This window comes from Neurospora tetrasperma (genome assembly GCF_000213175.1).
Source record: "Neurospora tetrasperma FGSC 2508 unplaced genomic scaffold NEUTE1scaffold_81, whole genome shotgun sequence".
NCBI lineage: Eukaryota > Fungi > Ascomycota > Sordariomycetes > Sordariales > Sordariaceae > Neurospora > Neurospora tetrasperma.
Window position 1 is genome coordinate 6,698,453 of NW_009799179.1, and position 18,249 is coordinate 6,716,701.

The following is an 18,249-nucleotide window of genomic DNA, read 5'->3' on the forward strand; positions in this document are numbered from 1 at the left end:
CATGATCGTCGTGCAAGTCAGAGGACTTTTCGTGGTCAATTATGTTGTTGTTTTGTCAAAGGAGCATGTAGGGCGCGAACCTCGGTCGCTGTTACGGTAGAATGGCCCCTCCCACGCAATCCTTCCGCCAATTTTGATTTCCGTGCTGCTTGTTAAAATGTAACTGTCGTAGTCCGCGCATTTGAACTCTGTTTTCTGTTTCCATTTCGGACGTTGTGCTAGGCTCGTATGCTGGCATGTGTACAATTAACAGGTCGTTAGTGCATTCCAGCTTCAACACAACAATGTGATCAAGAATTGGGGGGACGACCTTGACCCCTCCCTCTCATGCACGGTCCGCTTGTATCTTGCAGGCAACCGGTTTCTGCGTGATTGCATACCACAACCCATAGGTAGGTATAAAACAAGAGGATTACGAGCGCTGTACTGGCACCTTCCGCCCTGAGGCTACATGGGATGGACTACATGCAATCATCAAATAATCCCCTTGGGTATGGACTCGTCTTGCTGTGTTGGTTAAACCAGTCTGATCAGCAAGCAAACTCGATATCATCGAGGTCTTTACTCCATTTGTATGTTTTCCAGCATCCAAGCACGCCTGGTACATATTGAACTTACTTTCACTTCTCAAGAGGGCCTCTTCCCCTTCACCCAACGTCAAACGCCCAGGTGACTGTTGCTGACGTCTCAGTCTGATTGGTCCCTTCAACATTCCATCTCCGATATGGCTTCACCTTCGCCCCCGATCCCGCTGGACATGGCCGCCACCGGGTCCCTCGGGCCCTTTCCCACTCCCACCCACGGCCAGCCCGGAGCCGGCTCGTTCACTATCGCCTGTTCCACACATATCAAGGCCACACCTCGCACATGTCTTGAAGTTCTTCTGAAGGCGTCAGAGTACCCAACATGGAATCGCTACTGCCGGAAATGCATCATAGACGCTCAGCCGGACGGAAACCAGCCCAAGGACAAATATGACAAAAAGTCCAAGTCCAAGACGGATAAGAACAAGTTGAAACCCAAGTCTGGTAAGCCCGGGGAGCCGGTAGACATACCCGTGGCCGTGCCCGTAGCCGAGTCTGCTTCGGTTACTGCTTCTGATGCTGGTACTGCTCCCCGCACGCTCTCCCCTGCCAACCCTCACTCCTCAGGGGTATCTCCCGCTTCCTCTGCCCACCAAGCTCTTCCCAACCTGGTTGGCCCAGAGTTCCTCCACCTAGGCACCAAATTCACTTTCCATGTCCATATGCACCCTCTATCAGAGGACAGCAGCGCCCGCAACACCGCGCTCAAAGTCAGTCGTCTGGAGAGGATTGATGAGTTTGTCAAGGCGGATGTCTCGTCTGTTCTTGAGTCGGTTGCTTCATTGCCTAGTGATGGTGGTAGTGGGACTGACAGTGGGGCGAAGACTGGGGCTGCTCAGGATAATGGTCGTGACGGTGGTGGTGATGGTGGTGATGCTATTGGTGCTGAAAGTGAAAACAATGACCCTCTCCCTGATGCTGCTGCTGCTGCTGCTGCTCCTCCTCCTCCTCCTACTGTTGAAAAAAATGAAGACAATGACACTTCGGTTACGACTGCCAAAAAGGATGGTAGCAAAGCTAGCGACCCCCAAGAAAATGACACAGGGAAGGTGGCGGCATCTTCATCTTCATCCCCATCCAAAAACAACGACAAGCTCCAGCTCCGCCGCACCGGCTTCCGCATAGCCTGGAAGACTCGCCCCACAGCCTTCATGCCAAGCTGGATGCTCCGATGCGAGCGCGTGCAGGAGTTTGTCGAAGTTCATCCTCCCTTGGGAACGCTTGACGAGCCAGAGACGGCGTATCAGTGCTGGGAGACGTTTTACGGAGTGTTGGCGCCTGTGGTGAAGGCGGCAGCGGGCAGTCAGATCGTGAGGGGTTTTGATGTGTGGATGGAGGGGTTGAAGAAGAGGGCGGAGGAGGTTGAGGGTAGGGCGGAGCGAAAGGAGAGGGTTGGGTTGAAGTCTTAGTGGAGGGATACGTATCTTGATTGATGTTATGCTTCTTTGGAACGTGAGACTGATTATCTTGAATCGTTAGCAAGTCTCGGAGGAAAATACGGAACAATAATACGTGGGCAGGACCAACCTATCTAGCCTCTTCTCAAATATCTCTCTCGCTCGGCGATATCTTTTTTCTCCCATCATCCACGGCCATTTCTTTTCAGTCGATTTCTCAACCTTTCTGTTACTATGACCGCACATTTTTTCCTCTTCAAGCAGTTCAACACATCCCAGCTCCTTCTTCATTTGCTAATGCCATGGTAATTAAGGGCTCCATCATCCACAGACTTATCCTCCCCGACTATTCACTCATCAGCACCTTCCTTCTCCTTCTTCTCCCCCGTTTCCTCCTCCTCCTTCCCATCCCTTTGATCTTCCCCGTTCTGATTCTCCACCTCTGCATCCTTCTTTTTCCCACTCTTCCTCTTTTTCTTCTTCGCTTTTCCCGAGCCAGCCCCAAGTCCCTCCTCAGAATTCCCCAAAGCCTCCCCCCTCTGAAACACAAACAGAGCCTCATCCTTCCCCGCAAAACTCGGCAACGGGCATTGCACCACCTTCCTCCACCCTTCCTCTTTCCACTCGCGCTCCATATATTCATCCATAGTCACCCCCTTGAACCCCGTATACCCGTTCCCATTTTGCGTACCCACCACCGCCAGGGTATCTCCCTTATAAGCCTTCATCAACTCCCGCGTAAACCCTCCCTCCTTCCCGCCCGCCGCGCTACTATCACCCCCCACAATCGGATACACCAGCAGCAAAACCATATCTTGTCCTCCCTTGCTTGGGCAAGAAGTGGAAGAAGGAGAGGAAAGCCAACGGACGCCGTCAGCGACGATGGTGTCGTCTATCCACATTACTCGCCATTCTGACTGGTTGTTGTCTACCGCATAGACTTTTTGTTGCGATTGGGAGGAGGTGGGGCCAGGAGAGAGATATTGACGGAGCATAAAAGTCCAGTAGCCGTTGCCCGAGCCCATGTCGATTATGGAGCGACCGCGGGCAAAGAGTTTGAGGAGGGAGAGGGATTCGTGCGAGGGGACGGCACAGCCGAAGTGGTGCATGAAGATGGGCAGGATGTGGTGGGACATGCGGGGGTTGGTGAGGATGATTTTGTTGGTGGTGTCGTTTGGGTCGTCTTTTTTTGCTTCATCGGTGTTACTGGTAGGGGGAGAAGAAGAAGAAGCTGATGGTGAAATGGGTACTGGCCCGCACCATTCCAAGTTCCGACAGGACCAGGCCCAGAAATCAAAGTAGGGGTTACATGGCAAGGGAGTCTTGCTGTCCTTTTTGGTTTTGGGAATTATGAGTTGGTTGCCGAGGGGATGCCATTCAGATGCAATGTAGCGCTTGGAGAGCAGATAGGTGGCGGAGCGTAGGCGGATGGATGAGCGTTTGGCGTTGGACTGGAACGCGGTGAGGGCCGAGGCTGTGGCCGTGGAGGGAAGGAAGATGGAGATGTAAGATTCTATGTCTGCTTGGGGTGGAGGAGGAAGCTGGAGAGTTGAGGTGGGTGGATGTTAGCATGATAGACAAACATATCCTCGGCAGAGATGAGACTTGTTGAGTGAGCCCTGTGCCGTTGTGGATGGAAGAGCTGAAGTAAACAAGGGAAAAGGGGCTCCCCCAATGGAAAACCAGCCTCAGCATCAGCAACTGGTACATACCAAATCACCCCCCTCCAATCTATACCATCCATGCATCCCCTTGGCCCCGCCAACATCAACTGCCCTCTGGACCTGTGACAGCTTTACGCTGGCAATCGCATGGTACACGTACTCATCGGCTTCAGGGGCGTTGACGTCGTCGGCTAGGTGGAACCACGTTCGGATGGCTGTCGCGAAGTCATTGGTTTCGGCCAGCCGCTGTAGTACCTGCTTATGCGTCTCCTCGTCTTTGACTGCTTCGCTGGGAACGAATGTGAGGCTGCCTAGGCAGTACATGGTCACTCGGTTTCCGGTTGATGTTGTCACTGTCATGACCATCTTGGGCAACGGCAACGTGTTTCTTTGTGACACTGTAGTGTAGGCTGTTTGTGTGCTTTCTGGGCGACACTTGGGAGTATCGGCATGAGTGAGTGGGTATAGTGATGGTGTAGTGTACTGTATTTCGATTTCTGAACGTGGAAGACTGCACTTTACGGAGACATCGACTCGGGAGGAACGACTACGAGGAGTTTCCCCACATCATAACAGTCTCTACCTATGCTCAATCGACGATGGCCATGATGTGCATCTGACGGGTTCCAATCGATTGTTCCCGTCCTGGCATGTCATGCTCGGATCATGGCATGACATGGTAGCGCCGGCTACTGCCTTGGTTATTGGTTGATGTCTTGGCCAACATGCATGCCGATGTTGCCGGGGGCAGCGGGGGTTCAAGACGACCGGGGGTCCGGGCACGCGGCTGGCACTCTTGACACCTCCAGTCTCACAACGATACATATCACGCAAAGCCTCAAGGCGTCCGCTAAAGTATTGCGCGGTTCATCACTGTCCACTTGCGAAGCTTGAGAGATGAAGCCCTTTCATATTATCACTACTTATGCGGGCTTGATTTTCGAACAACCTGCAACAACCTACGGCATCACTTGCGTACAAGCAACTGGAGCCTTCCGTATGCTGGACATCTCGTTTTCTACCTGGCAGTAGACTGCGCTCCCTTCAACCGGGATATAAGTGATAAATAATTACGTCCCTTGTGCTCCATAGTAGTCATGTCTATTCATACAAAGCTGCTAGTTCTTGCTGTAATGCATCCAGCCTTGCTTTGGCCCACGAAGTCTCTGCCGGGAAGATGGCGACTAGGGAGTAATTTGACTCGACGGCTTCTCGCCTCGCCCTATGGTCGCGATGGTTACCGTCTGTTTCTGACCACAACTGGGGTCAGTGCAGTAAGGAAGCTTGAGCTTCTCTAGCGCGCCGCCGCTTTCTCCTTACTGCTCTTCTTTGACGACTTTGCTCCGGGTTGGATTCTTGCCATCATTTCCTCCTTGGTAATCAGATGGTCAATTCTTTCCAGGTGGCCTAGCAAGCTCTTCATGTTGAAGCTCCACTCGTTGAGGATATCGTCCGCATCCCGCGGCTTAGCAAAGCTCACGATGCGCGCCGGGCGGTCGATCTTGGCATAGACCGTTTTGGACGTCACGAGCTCGCTGATATACTTCTCCGTCTCGTCCTCGGTCAAATCCAACAGCTGGGTAAGGCGATCCACACGAATGCGCGTGTAATACTTGGCCACCACACGCACATTATGTTCGATGACGCGCTTACGCAGGTCTTGCCAGCGCTGGAAAGCCTTGTCGTCGGCTGACTGGTTGGGCTCCGAGTCGAAGATCTCGGTGCTGCAGAGGTGTGGGCCAAAAATTTTGGAAACCTCGGGCCAGCGCATGAGCTCGTGGACGGTAAACAGCTTCAACAACTCGGCATCCTGAGGGACCTGTGCGATTCGTGGGTCCTTGTGGATTCTGTGAAGGAGATCGTGTTGCTCGTTGTCGTGAGGGGCAAGGATGATGAAGTAGATGATTCTTTGCAGGACCTGTCAACCCATGTTAGTCTAAGAAGATCACCATGCGGTGTGTCTGAGAAGCTTACGGCCTGCAACTTGGCGGGGTCCTCCTCTACCGCCTCGGTATCCAGCACTTGACGGTAGTACTTGCAGACGTCGAGGTATCTTGAGTCGTGCTTGGCCAAAATGATCTGTTGTTCGTAGTATCGCAACTTGAGGTCGGTGACATCATCTTCCTTCTCCTCAGAAACCTCCTCGCCCCTGGCCTTCTTGGCCTCCCTGTCCTTCTGTTCCTTGTCGAGCTGCTCTTGCGTTTTCTTGGGCCTGCGCGCAAGGTACTTGGTGCTAATCTTTCTGCTGAGAATGCCCGCCTGTGTCCAGTCCTTGCTCTCTATGCAGAGCGCCACCTGAGCCAGAATGAATTCCGTCTTTTCCCTCCTGTCCATGGAGCCAAATGTCTCCACCTGAAGCTCGCACAGGATATCGGTCGCAGCCTTGAGATCGCCCTGCTCTTTCTTGATGTCGGAGAGAATCTTGGTGACGCGCGCGCGCTCAACCTCGAGAAAGATCTTGCCCTCGGTAACAGTGCGCAACGTCTCGATGACGGAGAGCTTGGTCTCGAGGTTCGGGGTTTCTGGGAGGAAGTCGATGACGGTCTGTACCATCTTGGTGATGGCTTGTTTGAGCTGGCCATGTTTCTTGGAGAGAACAAGGGTCTGGTCGTTGAGCAAGCTCCAGTCGCCTGCATTCTTGCAGATGGTAACGATAGCGACCAGGATACGGGATGTCGATGCAAGGTCGGAAGCCTGTCGTCGGCGAGTGGTCAGCGTGAAGGAGCGGGGGACAATGTAGGTGGCCGAGCGTGCTTACCTGGCGCGTCTGCTTTTCGAGGACAGAAAGCTTCTCGATAGCCGCTTGAATGTCTGTCTACAATGGTGTTTCATTATCAGTATACGGTCTGCAGACGGTGGCAACCATGGGAGTTTTGCGATTACCTTGGCCAACTGCTCGGCCTCGGGCAGCAGCTTGTCGACTTCCTTGGAGAAGTCCTTCTCCGGCTTGAACGCAGGCTCCGCCATGATGTGCAGTAATGAGGATGTGTGGATAGGCGCTGTCAGACTATTTCGGGTATCGTGGGCTGGGCGGCGACTACACTGCGTTCGCGATGGGTTCGTGTTGTTGATGTTGTGATGATTGAGGGGCAGTTCGTTTGTTAGGTAGGTTGTTTGGAGACTGCTCTTGGTAGGTAGGTAGGTAGGTACCTTGAGTGTCGTCAGTCCAGCGATTGGCGTAGTGAAGGTGCTGTGGTTAGGTCGTCACGGTAGCTGCTGCTGGAGTGGGACCTGTCACTGCTAGCAACCCAAGCACAGCGGTAGGCACGTACGTAAAGGTAGGACGGGAACAAGGCTCAAGCTCCACGTCAGTTTGCTCTGCCTGTCGGGTGGAGCACTGCTCCAGTCCAGCGAATGAAAGTGGCGCACGTGAAGGGAAGCTGGGGCTGGAGTGAGGCTGAAGCTAGGCAAGAAGACCCCCGGCCGCTTTCATGAGTGTGCCAATGTGCTATGGAGGCTACTCTGTGGCTTGACTCTACCTTACTTAGAGGTAGTTTAGTACTCTGATTTTCCAAGATGACCATCACAGAACAACAACTCCGGTTTCCTCCAACAACGAATTGCCCGAACCGCATGTTACCTATTGAATCCAACTCGGTATCCAAGTTGCCATGCCATTTTTGAGAAACCCAGGGTTGGTGTGCGGATCAAGAACCTAGACCTGGACCTGGACATGGACCCTTTCTGTGAGATCCTGCTCTTACGAATCACAGTACAGTAATGCTGCAATCTTTGTACCCCATAGCCTGTTCATCATCATATCGAGACCGGTCCGCGATGTATACGGAGCTGAGCCGCTAGAAGGAGATATAGTCTGCTAGGGCATCGAGGCCCCCAAACCTCATGACCTCCGTGACACGTTTGGATGACATCTTTGGCCTTGCCAGAGATCAGAACAGGAATCGGATTGGTTAGATGGATGCGTGTGGTGGCGGCGGGCGCTCCTCCGAGACCTCTCGGGACTGCGAATGCGATTGCGATGGGTTCGTGACTGGACCATACCATGACCTCTTATCCTTTCATCCTATCGTTCTCTCGTCCTCTTTCTGCGAAGCGGAACAGCCTGACTCTGTGATCTGCTCAGGGCGACGCCAAGTGCTAACTCGCTTCCAGAGTCATCATTAACGTATTTTCAAGGTTACTTAGCCTGAGGCAACACAGCATCGACTTGATTTGTGCAATTCTGCTATCCACGGTCACGTCGTAGTCTAAGCAACCGAACATGCAGCCCTTGAACTGGGTGTCTCTATTTTACCTCATTCGTGTTCTCTTCCTTCCGTTTCGGTGGCTTTTCTGTAGTGCGCTGTGGCTTGTCCGGGTCACTTCATCCGCCTACCGCACGACACCACCATATCGCAAACCGAATCTATACGACGGTGAATTAAATCGGGATGATACCGTATTGGTGGTTCATAAGCACCTTGATCAGACGGGGAAACAGACGACGACGAGCCTCCTCTGGAAAATGAGAAAAGGAAGGGTGGGGTGGGGGGGTTGACGAGTTGAAGAATGAAATGATTTCCAAACCCCCCACATCCTGGCCACGCTATACGTCAGGGATCGATCGCATTATCTTCATTTTCTACCCTCCCTTGACAGCGTGGTACTGTGTATTCTGTACCTGGCTGCCAAGCGCGCTGGTGCAGAACGCAAGGGGGTCCAGACTGAGGTACCTACATACTTATCCAGGACTGTTAAGTCGTCAGAGGTTCACCAGCATTGGAACTTCCATAACACTCATCTTGTTTGCCCTTTTGGTTCTTGTCGCCAACTTCACCCCTTCACATATTGCTTCAGAGTACAAGCATTCGGTAGCTGCTTGCCTTTGCCCCGACGATCACGCGGACGACAAGCTCTTCGGCAGTTGACCATCCTCTAATTCGAGTCCATCCTCATTAGCACAGACGACTCACTCACTTGGGCGATACTTTGTAGGTTAAGCTCATACAGTTTTAGTCGCGACGAATTCCTCGATTGCCAGCTTTACTACCGGCTTTGATTGCTCTCTGGACAGCAAATAAGTGCTCATATCCCCGTTAACATACTGGGTCACATACCTACTTGGGCTTCCCTTGTGTGGAACATACGCCGAGACTACTGGCCACCAACCGTACGAACCTGGATCTCGGTCTGAACGATCTGTCATCCTGTCGCAGTAGTCACGATTTTCTTCCCGTTTCCTGAATACAAGCCACAGGCTGCCTATCCTTCGCCTCACCTTTACCACGCTTTACAGATCGCGTCCCAGATTTTCGGTCTTGAGTCTGTTTCACAGTGTGGTGGTCTCTCATGTTCTGAGAGCTTCTCTCTTCCTCCTTACCAGTCTCCCTGGCGATTGACTGCTCGTATAACCGGGTCTAGGCGTGCCAAGGTACAGAATCACTACACAGTACGCCAAACATATCTTCAGGCCCCTTCACGAACGGATTTGCTGTGCATGCTGCTGGCCGTTGGTGGGACACTGGCTCTGCTGTCCTCACGGCGATACACAAGTCTCGGCTGGGCAATCAACGCTTCCCGTTCAGTCCGCGTGTTACTCAAGACCACATAGCCCGCACTTGAGACCTACAGACATAACGGGCGTGAGTGATTGTTGCTGCTGCTGTTTCTGTGTCTGCTTCTGCTTCTACTAGGGTCAAAGCGATATAACGTGCTGCAACCTCATTTGGCCCAAAAGGTAGCCTGTTGCTGTCTTGGGCTTATCCCCGTCCTGCAGTCCCAAACCCACCAGTCAGTCCCCTTCGCCGCCCTTGAAACGAGAGAGGAAGGAACTTTTCCAGGTTCGCGTCTGCTGCGTCTTCGGCGTCCAGGATGGAGCGCATACAGGGTGACCCGGCTGTGTTTGGTGTCTCGAACCCCAACACGAACAGAACGTACGAGTGTAGCTCATCTGCCAGCGACGATGGCACCTTGGCCCAGCCAAGTTCCCAATCGATTTCGTCACAAGTCGACAAAGGCTCGACGAAAGCCCAGCAGGTGGTGGTGGTGGACGAGTCCCCCGATTACACGGTTGCGCAAGCAGACACAGCAGTCATCCTCACCTCCAGTGAAACCGCACCAAAATCTCCTCGAGCTGACAATGCTCCAATAACGACCCATGACCCTGACCTGGAGGAGAGTACCGACTCCGTCATATCTCGTGCGGACACGGTCTTTTCCAAATCGACGACAAACTCCCCTTCACTTTACGGCGCATCCCCGTTTCCGTCGGGTGAACCCAGCTCGCCAGGCGAGAGGTCGATTCGGCTGCTGCTATCATCGTCACCATACCACACGGCACTGGAAGCGACGAAACGGGGGCGAGAAGAGGCGGGCGAAGAAGAAGATGATGACGGGGAGTTTGACGCTGAGCAAGAAGAAAGGGCAGCTGTAGAGCAAGCGGCCGAGGACGGGAATATCACCATCGACCATGACGATATGGCTTCAGACGCGGGTTACGAATCAGACGCCAACACGACATGTTCGACGTCGCTAGCTGAGAGTATACGCGACTATGTTTATGAGAATGGGAGGCGCTATCACAGGTTCCGTGAGGGACGATACAACTTTCCCAATGATGATGTTGAGTACGTCAAATCTTTCTGGTATTGTGCGGAGGCGGCGAGTGTTTTTTTAAAGACATCATGTGGGGATACTTCGATCATTACCTGACTACGGTTCAGCTAACGCAGAGTGAACAGGCAACAACGAGAAGACATGAAACATGCCATGGTGAAGATGTTGTGCGGAAGGCTGTATTACGCGCCCATCGGGAGCCATCCCCAAGAAATCCTGGACATTGGAACTGGGACGGGACTTTGGTGCATTGAGAGTAAGTTCTGCCCTTTTCGAGCTTCGAGATCACGTACCCCCTCTATGATCAAAGAAAAAAGGCTGACACACGTATCATCCCATAGTGGGTGACATTTTCGAGAGCGCGAATATCCTCGGCGTAGATCTAAGTCCAATACAACCAGAGTGGGTGCCGCCTAATGTGCGGTTTATGGTCGATGATATTGAGTAAGTCACCTCAATTCTTAGGTATTTTATTTTCACAAAGAGGGTCGTCACTTACCAATGTCACAGAAGCCCGTAAGTTGACGAAGCTATATTCGGGAAAGATGATGATGACCAATGATTTCGAACTAACATGAACCTCAAGATGGCTACACCCACGTAACTACTTTGACTATGTCCACGCTCGACACACCGTAATGGGCATCAAGGACTGGCCTCGTCTGATGAGGCGAACATTGGAGTACGTTTCTTTCTTTCTTTCTCTTTTATCCCCTACCTGCGTCTACTTACCCCTTCATCCAGCCCGCTAACCGAGACCCATTTCTTTCAACTAGACACCTCCGACCAGGCGGCTGGTTCGAAATGCAAGAAGTTGTTCACTTCCCCGTCTCCCTGAACGGCCCCATGCCGGCCGACCACCCCCTGGCTCAATACTGGGCTGTAGTCCGCGATGGTCTCGCTGCCCTGGGTGTCGACTTCCATGCTGCGGCCGGCGGCAACCTAGCACAAATGATGCGCGAGGCTGGGTTCGTGAATGTCACGGAGCGCATTCTACAGATCCCTATCGGAACCTGGCCCAAGAATAAAGTGCTGAAAACGGTGGGGCTGTACTGGCGCACGATTTTGCTGGATGGCATCCAGGCTATTGCACTGGGGCCCCTTACGAGGGGTTTGAGATGGAGCAGAGAACAGGTCGAGATGTTTTTGATTCAGGTTCGAAGGGCGTATCATGATAACTCGGCGTTGTTGTACATGCCGTTGCATATTGTATATGGGCAGAAGCCCGTGGCGGGGAGTTACTGAGTGAGCGGGCTGGGGTTTACTGGAATAGGATGGGATGGAATTGATCCATGAATGGATGAACGAACGGATGGACGAACGGATGGATGGATGAGGCGGGTAGATGGGGGCGAAGAGAGTTTTTTTCTCCTTTTTTTTTTTTTTTTTTTTTTTTTTGGATAGGTTCGACGATTGGGTGGATGGATCAGTGATTCATTGATGATCGCATTGCAAAAGGACGGACGGCCGGATGGAGGTTTACACAAGGATGGCTTTTGTTTTTGTTTGGTTATGATCTCTTCCCCGTTATCATCTTGTGCTTTAAGATACCACTGGCGACGTTTTCTGGTCAGAATTCTATTTGCGCATTTCCTTCACCCTCAAGGTCCAGCTATCTTTTGATGTGGTTACTTGTGATCAGCATGCATGGGGAAACAGATCGAAACACAGAGGAGTGTATAAAGAGAAAAGAATATATGGACGAAATGTCCCGGTCCGTACGGATGGAAGCCAGAGAAGCTCAAGACACAAGTGGCACACTCTCGTCCCTTCTTCTTGTCTTTTCTTCATCTCCTCGCTTTTCACAGTCGCAGTCCACGATCTACATGACCTATTAGTGTACACTACAGATACACCGGTCGTCATCGCCTTCGAAACCTCTCATCCACACCACACCAAAAGCCAGACTGCTGTTGAACTCATTGGAGCCCCTGCAGAGGGTATCATCGCTTGACCATTGCTTAGGTTCCCCGAGCATCGCTATTGCTCCCCTCCTGACCCTTCAGATACAAATCCCAACTCGGAGTTGAAAACACCGCATTGAACTTTCCCAGGTATCATGTCCTACTCTCGAGGCGTGGTGTGGCATGGCGTTGTCGCTGGTGTGCCCCTGGTGCCGAGTGGTCAAAGTAATAACAGATGGTCTAGATTCAATATCACCACTGTAGTCTGTCCTTTTCTTGCACAAAACTAACCTAGACGTCCAATTCAATGACTTATCATTCTTATAAGTGGAAGCCGCAAGCGAACTTGCAGGGGGGGAATATCCACATTGAACCTCGAATTCGCATGCAACGGTTCGGCAAAAAAAGAAAAGGGGGTTAAGTTGTCTCCACCAATGCAGCCGAACGCGATCGCAAAATGCAAGTTTCGTTGTTTCTTCGGCTCCAGTCATTCGCTTCCCCACAGCAGCAGTAGTAGCGTACTAGTAGCGTTCGTTAGGACTAGCTTCTCACTGGTCCGACAACTTGCTTATGTTTTTCCTGGACCCCCCCCCCCCTCCCCTGGATCTTTTCTGACCATCGCTTCACCTAGCTTTGGTCAAGGTCGCCTATCATCGCCAACCCTGTTGACGACATGTGGGCTAGATCTAGAAGCTAGGGGATATTTTCTGATACAAGGACGCCCAAATTCAGCCATCAGCATAGCCGTACCGCAGTCATCACATCACTACATCGCATTATTTCTTCATGTTGGTGTGTACTTGGAAGCCGAAGGTCACATACAGTTCGTGGTCTTCCATGTCTATGACTTCGGTCGCCCATGCGTATCCCACCGTTACCGTTGGAAACTCGGGTGGACGACGGGATAGCCCAGAACGAACGTTTTCCATACACGCAGTACATTATGTACCTTGATAGGTACATACCTGCATATACACTACATACTGTGTAGGCTACGTGTATGTACACTAATGGATAAATCATTGACGACGTTCTTTCAAAGTATTTAGTTGACTCGGATATAGCGTAGTTGATATTCGACAAGTCCACAAGAAGGAAACTGGAGATCGGATGTTAGAACGAAGATGAAGTGGGTAGAGTGAACAAGAATGAAGATAGTACGTTGTCCCCTTGTTAAGCCTAGCCTCACTAGCGACCGATGTCTCCTCCCTCACACGTGGCACCCGCCCACCTACTCGGCCCCTTGGTGGCTTGTTCTGAGCCATTGAAACATGCGATTCGATGCTTTTTGCTTGGTACTCGTCTGGGCTAGAAACGCCTCACAGACCCATTGCGTAGCAATGGGTCTGGTAGATGGATTCGCGAAAATTTTAGTACTTCCCCACCCGTACAAATTAGCAATATAACCATATCTTACCATTATTATAGAAATTACTGCATTCGTGCATATAATATCGCTCAATTCGTTAAATATTCCTGTATTCAACTAGCAATTTAACAAAGCAAGGTCAATATTATTATCCTCGCTATCACCACCTTATTGAACCTCTACCACTAAATCTTCCACCGTAGAATCTAACTATATACTAGAATTCTACTCTTTAACTAGATTAGAATTAGGCAATTCCTAATTATAGCCCGGTTTATAGTAATATATACTAGTATTAACCTTACGCAACACCTCAATATATTCTTCCTATATTAATTTATAAAATTAGTCCTTATCCTTCTCTTCTTTAAATAGAGGGAGCTTATTATCTTCAACCTTAATAACTAATTCCCTACCCGTAACGAAGGCAGTAATAACCTCCTCAACAATAGTTTAAATAGGCTTATTATAAATCTATAGTATTATTAGTTTTGGGCGGTTACCCAGCGGCGCCCAATAGAGGGGAAGGACTACATCCTTCTCCGGTCTACCTAGCCGTGTAGCCTCTATTTGAATAGCTTTTTATTTTACTTTTAAGAAGTGTCCCTATTGTATTCGCTGTATAGATTAGTACTAATTTAATAATTGAATCTAATCTTTAATTTTATTTAAAATAAGGTTAATTACTATATTTTAATCTATACGCGATTTACCCACAAGTTATAATTCTACCCTCTTATTCTAGGCTTTATTCCATTACTCGGTTTTATATATATTTAACTACCTTCTAAAGGTAATACGTTTAGTATTAAAATCTTTCTTATATTAGTATTACTTCTCTCTATTATGTAATTTAATTCTATAATATTTATTTACTACTATATAAAAACGAATATTACTAACCTTAATAAGACTAGTACGAATAATAAGATAATTAATTGTACGGTTCTCTCTTTAAATTACTTCCTCTAATTACCGCTGCTTCTTATATTATTGTACTTCTATACTAGTAACCCCTATTAATATAATTACTTTAATAGATTTATCTCTCTTAAATATAATATATTTAGTAACGGGATTGAGGGGCGTCTTTACTATAATAGATTTAAGTAAGCCTTATTAAATATATATATTGTACTCTAATATTATAGCTATATTAAGAGGGGGAATTATTACTGTTACCTAATCCTTTTTAGACTTTAGTATTTGTAAGGGTATTATGATATTATAACCCTTGGAAGGATCTTTAGTACTATAATTTTCGAATTATTAGTACAATATTAAGATTATAGGTTCCTTCTCCTTCTCTTATACCTTGTTAGGAGGCTAAGGGGTAACCGCCGGGGAAGGGATGCTACGGTACTATAATACTGATGTGCTATTTCGTTTGATTAAGCCCTTACCTAGAAGTATTACAACGACCGATGCCCTCTTTTGCCTAACTAGTCTTCGGCCTAATAGTATTAGAGTATTTAATAAAATGGGTTTGCGGGAAGGATAATCCGGCGCTACATTATAGCGGTACGTTAGTATAGGACTCTATAATTATTAGCTACAATAGAGTAGAGTTTATATTAGTATAAAAGAGGTTCGAAGGAGCTTTATTCTTTATAGTCGGTAGCTATTAATATATCTTTAAGTTGACTCCTAATTTACTATTCTTTATATATAGCTACGACTGTAGTTATTTTAGCCTACCTTCCTCCTACTGTCATAGGGCTAGCCTGTGTGCCTTGTGCCTGGTGCCAGCGTACAGCAGCTTCTAAGACCGCCGTACGCTATTATTACCGCCGGCAAGCTAGCTATTGCCGGCAGTTGATTGGTTAGAGCGCTACCTGCCGCGGGTCCGCAGACCCGCCGGCGGTCGTCCTCATAAGGCTAGCCTTCTAAGCACTCAGCTATATACTTCTCTTCCTTTCTCCTTCGTACAATTACGCATATTCACATCTACCTTTTACCTATAATAATTAATTACACCTTTTAATTATTACATTTATAGCGCAAACCTATTTTCTTTTATCGCGCAATTAATCTTCAATCTACGTACGTACAGGAACCGCCTCATTTACCGAACCGCCGAGTCTAGTACTAATACCAATAGTCGTAGTTACAATAATTATAATTATAGTCTCGTTCCCTTTATTTAATAAATAAGGGTAAGTACTTTTCATTTAAGGGATAAGAGACTGTTTCGCGCGATTACCTTTCTTATATTTTATAATAAGAGTAACGACTATGCGTCCTTCTCTCCCGTTAGTAGTACTAATGACCTTATTAATTTCGGTACCCCTCCTAGGAGTATACTATTTAATTTGAATGATATTTATAAAATATTCGACGAAATTATTAATACTACTAATGTTACTGTCTATTAAGCCGCGTTTGTAAAACTTCTTCCTTCAATAGTAATTAACGACCTTCTTATTAGTATTAGCAATAATAAGGAGAAGAAAATTATCCTTTACACTTACTTCAATATAATTAATATTATTACTTAAGACCCCGCCTTCTATTTAATTATTGCTCTGTTCGGTCGTCTTTACTATAACAATTTCGCTTAATATAAGGATATTACTATCAATTTCAAACGTAGCAAAAATAAATTAAAGACTGTCCGTACAATAATTATTAAAAATTAAAACGATTTTAATTAAAAGAACTTTAATTATTTTAATTTAATAATTAAATTTAACACTCTTTAAAAGAAATACAATAACCTTAATATACATTATATTACCTTCAAATTTTATAGTACTAATATTAGGTCCTTATATAATAACCTTACTAAAATAATTAGTATTAGTACTAATAAAATATTATTATTAAAATAAATTATAGAAAACCCGCCAATCTTTACTAGTAAGGAGAATATTAGTACCGTCCGTAAATATAAAATTTTTAAAATATAGTATTTCTATATTTTATTCTAATAAAAGTACGACCCCCTCCTCTATATTAACGAGGATATTAAAATTATTTGTACTACTATACTACTAAGCTCCAAAATCTTATTTAGTATTTGAGATAATTTAGATATTATTTAGGGAGAAAGAGATATAAACTCTTAGCGTTAGAAGACTAGTACTAAATTTATAAAATACTTAGTTACTTGTTTCTAGAACGTTAATTTAAAGATAGATGCCGACTATTATTTCAAGGAGTTTTTTATAAAGAATATATCTTTTACAGAGTTTAAACTGGAGCTTACTAATTTAATAAACCTCTACAACTTCGACAATTCTATAAAGGTCTACTATTTGCGTAATAAGATTAAAAAACGCCTCCGCAATACTTTTATATATTATAATTTTCCTAAAACTAACAATTTTAAGAAGTGGCTCGCTATTTACTATACTATAGCCAATAATTTGGAGGATACCGACTATTACTATAAAATAAATACCTATATTTTCAATAATAACACCCCTACTGGTAGAAGCTCCGGTAGTACTAATACTAATATAGGTAACGCCTCTAATTCCTATAATACTAATAATATCCTTATTAGCTAAAGTAGTAATAAAATAGACTTTAACGCTATTAACCTCGCCGTCTTTATTTATAAAAATATTCTCAATTAGCATACCTATAATAATAAATACTACTATTGTAGCGGAAATAGTTATATTACTTATAATTACTTTACCTCTATTAATTATAACGCTTAAGGCCCCTAATACAATAAGGGTAAGAGGAATAAAAGTAAGGGTAGAAATAAAAGTTATTATAATAAAGAAGAAGTTTGTACCGCTAAGGCTATACCCGCTACCGCCGCTACTATTCCCGCTGTAACCCCCGCCGCCGCCGCCGCTAATAATAAATACTATAATAAATTAGAAAACGTTTAATTTTTATACCTAATTGTATATAGAGGCCTTTCCTATTATTATTATAGAAATGAATTTTAGACTCTTTGGAGTTAAAGGGTTTAGAGGAGGTTAGGATATAATTATTAAATAATTTTACTTCCTTAAATTTAATACTCTTATCTTCTTACATAGTAACTAAATTATATAAAAATTATTATATTACTCTTATTAATTTTGGCTATTCTATATTTACTTTTATTGATTACTCTTTTATTGTTAAATATAACCTCCCTTATTTCCGCCTCTACTAAATAAAGAAGTTCATTTTCGCTAATAGAATAATTAAGAGTATTATTTCTAAAGGGGTAATAATTAAGTTTCGTATTAAATACTATAACGAGACGATCACTTTCCTAATTTACAATATTTTAAAGAACTATCTAATTATTCTAGGGTTCCCGTAGATATAATATTACAAGCCCGAAATCGATTACAACTAGTATAGAATATATTTTACTAACCTAATTTATAATGGACGCTATTTACCTACTAGTTTCTTTTGAAATTAATTAGGAGCGCCAAAAACCCTTACTAACCGAGTATTAATTACAGCCATTTATAATAGGGTCGCCCTAATTCCCTAATTACCCCTAAGGCGTAAAGCAGCTAGCCCTACTAGAAAGGTACTAGCGCTAGCAATACCTATATTAGGAAGTAGAGCCGCTTACTTTATTTAAGTAGAATTAAAAATACTTATACTAAAGAGTAGAGCTATTAATTCTATTTAAATAGAATTAGCGCTACTACTTCCTATAATAAGGAGCGCTAATATAACCTCGCCTATTCTCTAAACTAGTTACCGACCTATTTCCGCCCCCGTTAAAGCATTAATAGCTAATAGAATTAGATCTAAGATCGGTATTACAAATACGGCTACCCTTCTAATTAAGATTAAGAGCCTAGCGTA

At 46.4% G+C, this 18,249-nt stretch overlaps 4 protein-coding genes across 4 annotated transcripts; 2 read left to right on the forward strand and 2 right to left on the reverse strand.

Annotated features, from left to right (window-relative positions):
- Positions 1-787: 787 nt before the first annotated feature.
- On the forward strand, positions 788-1,942 carry NEUTE1DRAFT_16893 (uncharacterized protein; the record flags this gene model as incomplete). The annotated part of the gene is made up of 4 exons (XM_009856603.1): positions 788-984; positions 1,025-1,028; positions 1,208-1,324; positions 1,679-1,942. Coding segments are annotated over 4 exons (582 nt in total), but the record flags the coding sequence as incomplete, so codon positions are not given.
- NEUTE1DRAFT_73208 (uncharacterized protein) lies at positions 1,900-4,233 on the reverse strand (the record flags this gene model as incomplete). The annotated part of the gene is made up of 3 exons (XM_009858333.1): positions 1,900-2,042; positions 2,112-3,522; positions 3,694-4,233. The coding sequence occupies 2 exons, from the start codon at positions 4,009-4,011 to the stop codon at positions 2,332-2,334; spliced, it is 1,509 nt and encodes a 502-aa protein (XP_009856635.1).
- Positions 4,234-4,495: 262 nt separating this feature from the next.
- NEUTE1DRAFT_119032 (uncharacterized protein) lies at positions 4,496-6,824 on the reverse strand (the record flags this gene model as incomplete). The annotated part of the gene is made up of 4 exons (XM_009858334.1): positions 4,496-5,563; positions 5,620-6,339; positions 6,404-6,460; positions 6,529-6,824. The coding sequence occupies 4 exons, from the start codon at positions 6,610-6,612 to the stop codon at positions 4,940-4,942; spliced, it is 1,485 nt and encodes a 494-aa protein (XP_009856636.1).
- A 2,632-nt stretch (positions 6,825-9,456) lies between these two features.
- NEUTE1DRAFT_105961 (uncharacterized protein) lies at positions 9,457-11,445 on the forward strand (the record flags this gene model as incomplete). Its single annotated transcript, XM_009858335.1, has 6 exons — positions 9,457-10,211; positions 10,326-10,456; positions 10,542-10,602; positions 10,666-10,716; positions 10,787-10,882; positions 10,977-11,445. 6 exons carry the CDS (start codon positions 9,457-9,459, stop codon positions 11,443-11,445), a joined length of 1,563 nt encoding a protein of 520 aa, XP_009856637.1.
- Between the last annotated feature and the right edge of the window lie 6,804 nt (positions 11,446-18,249).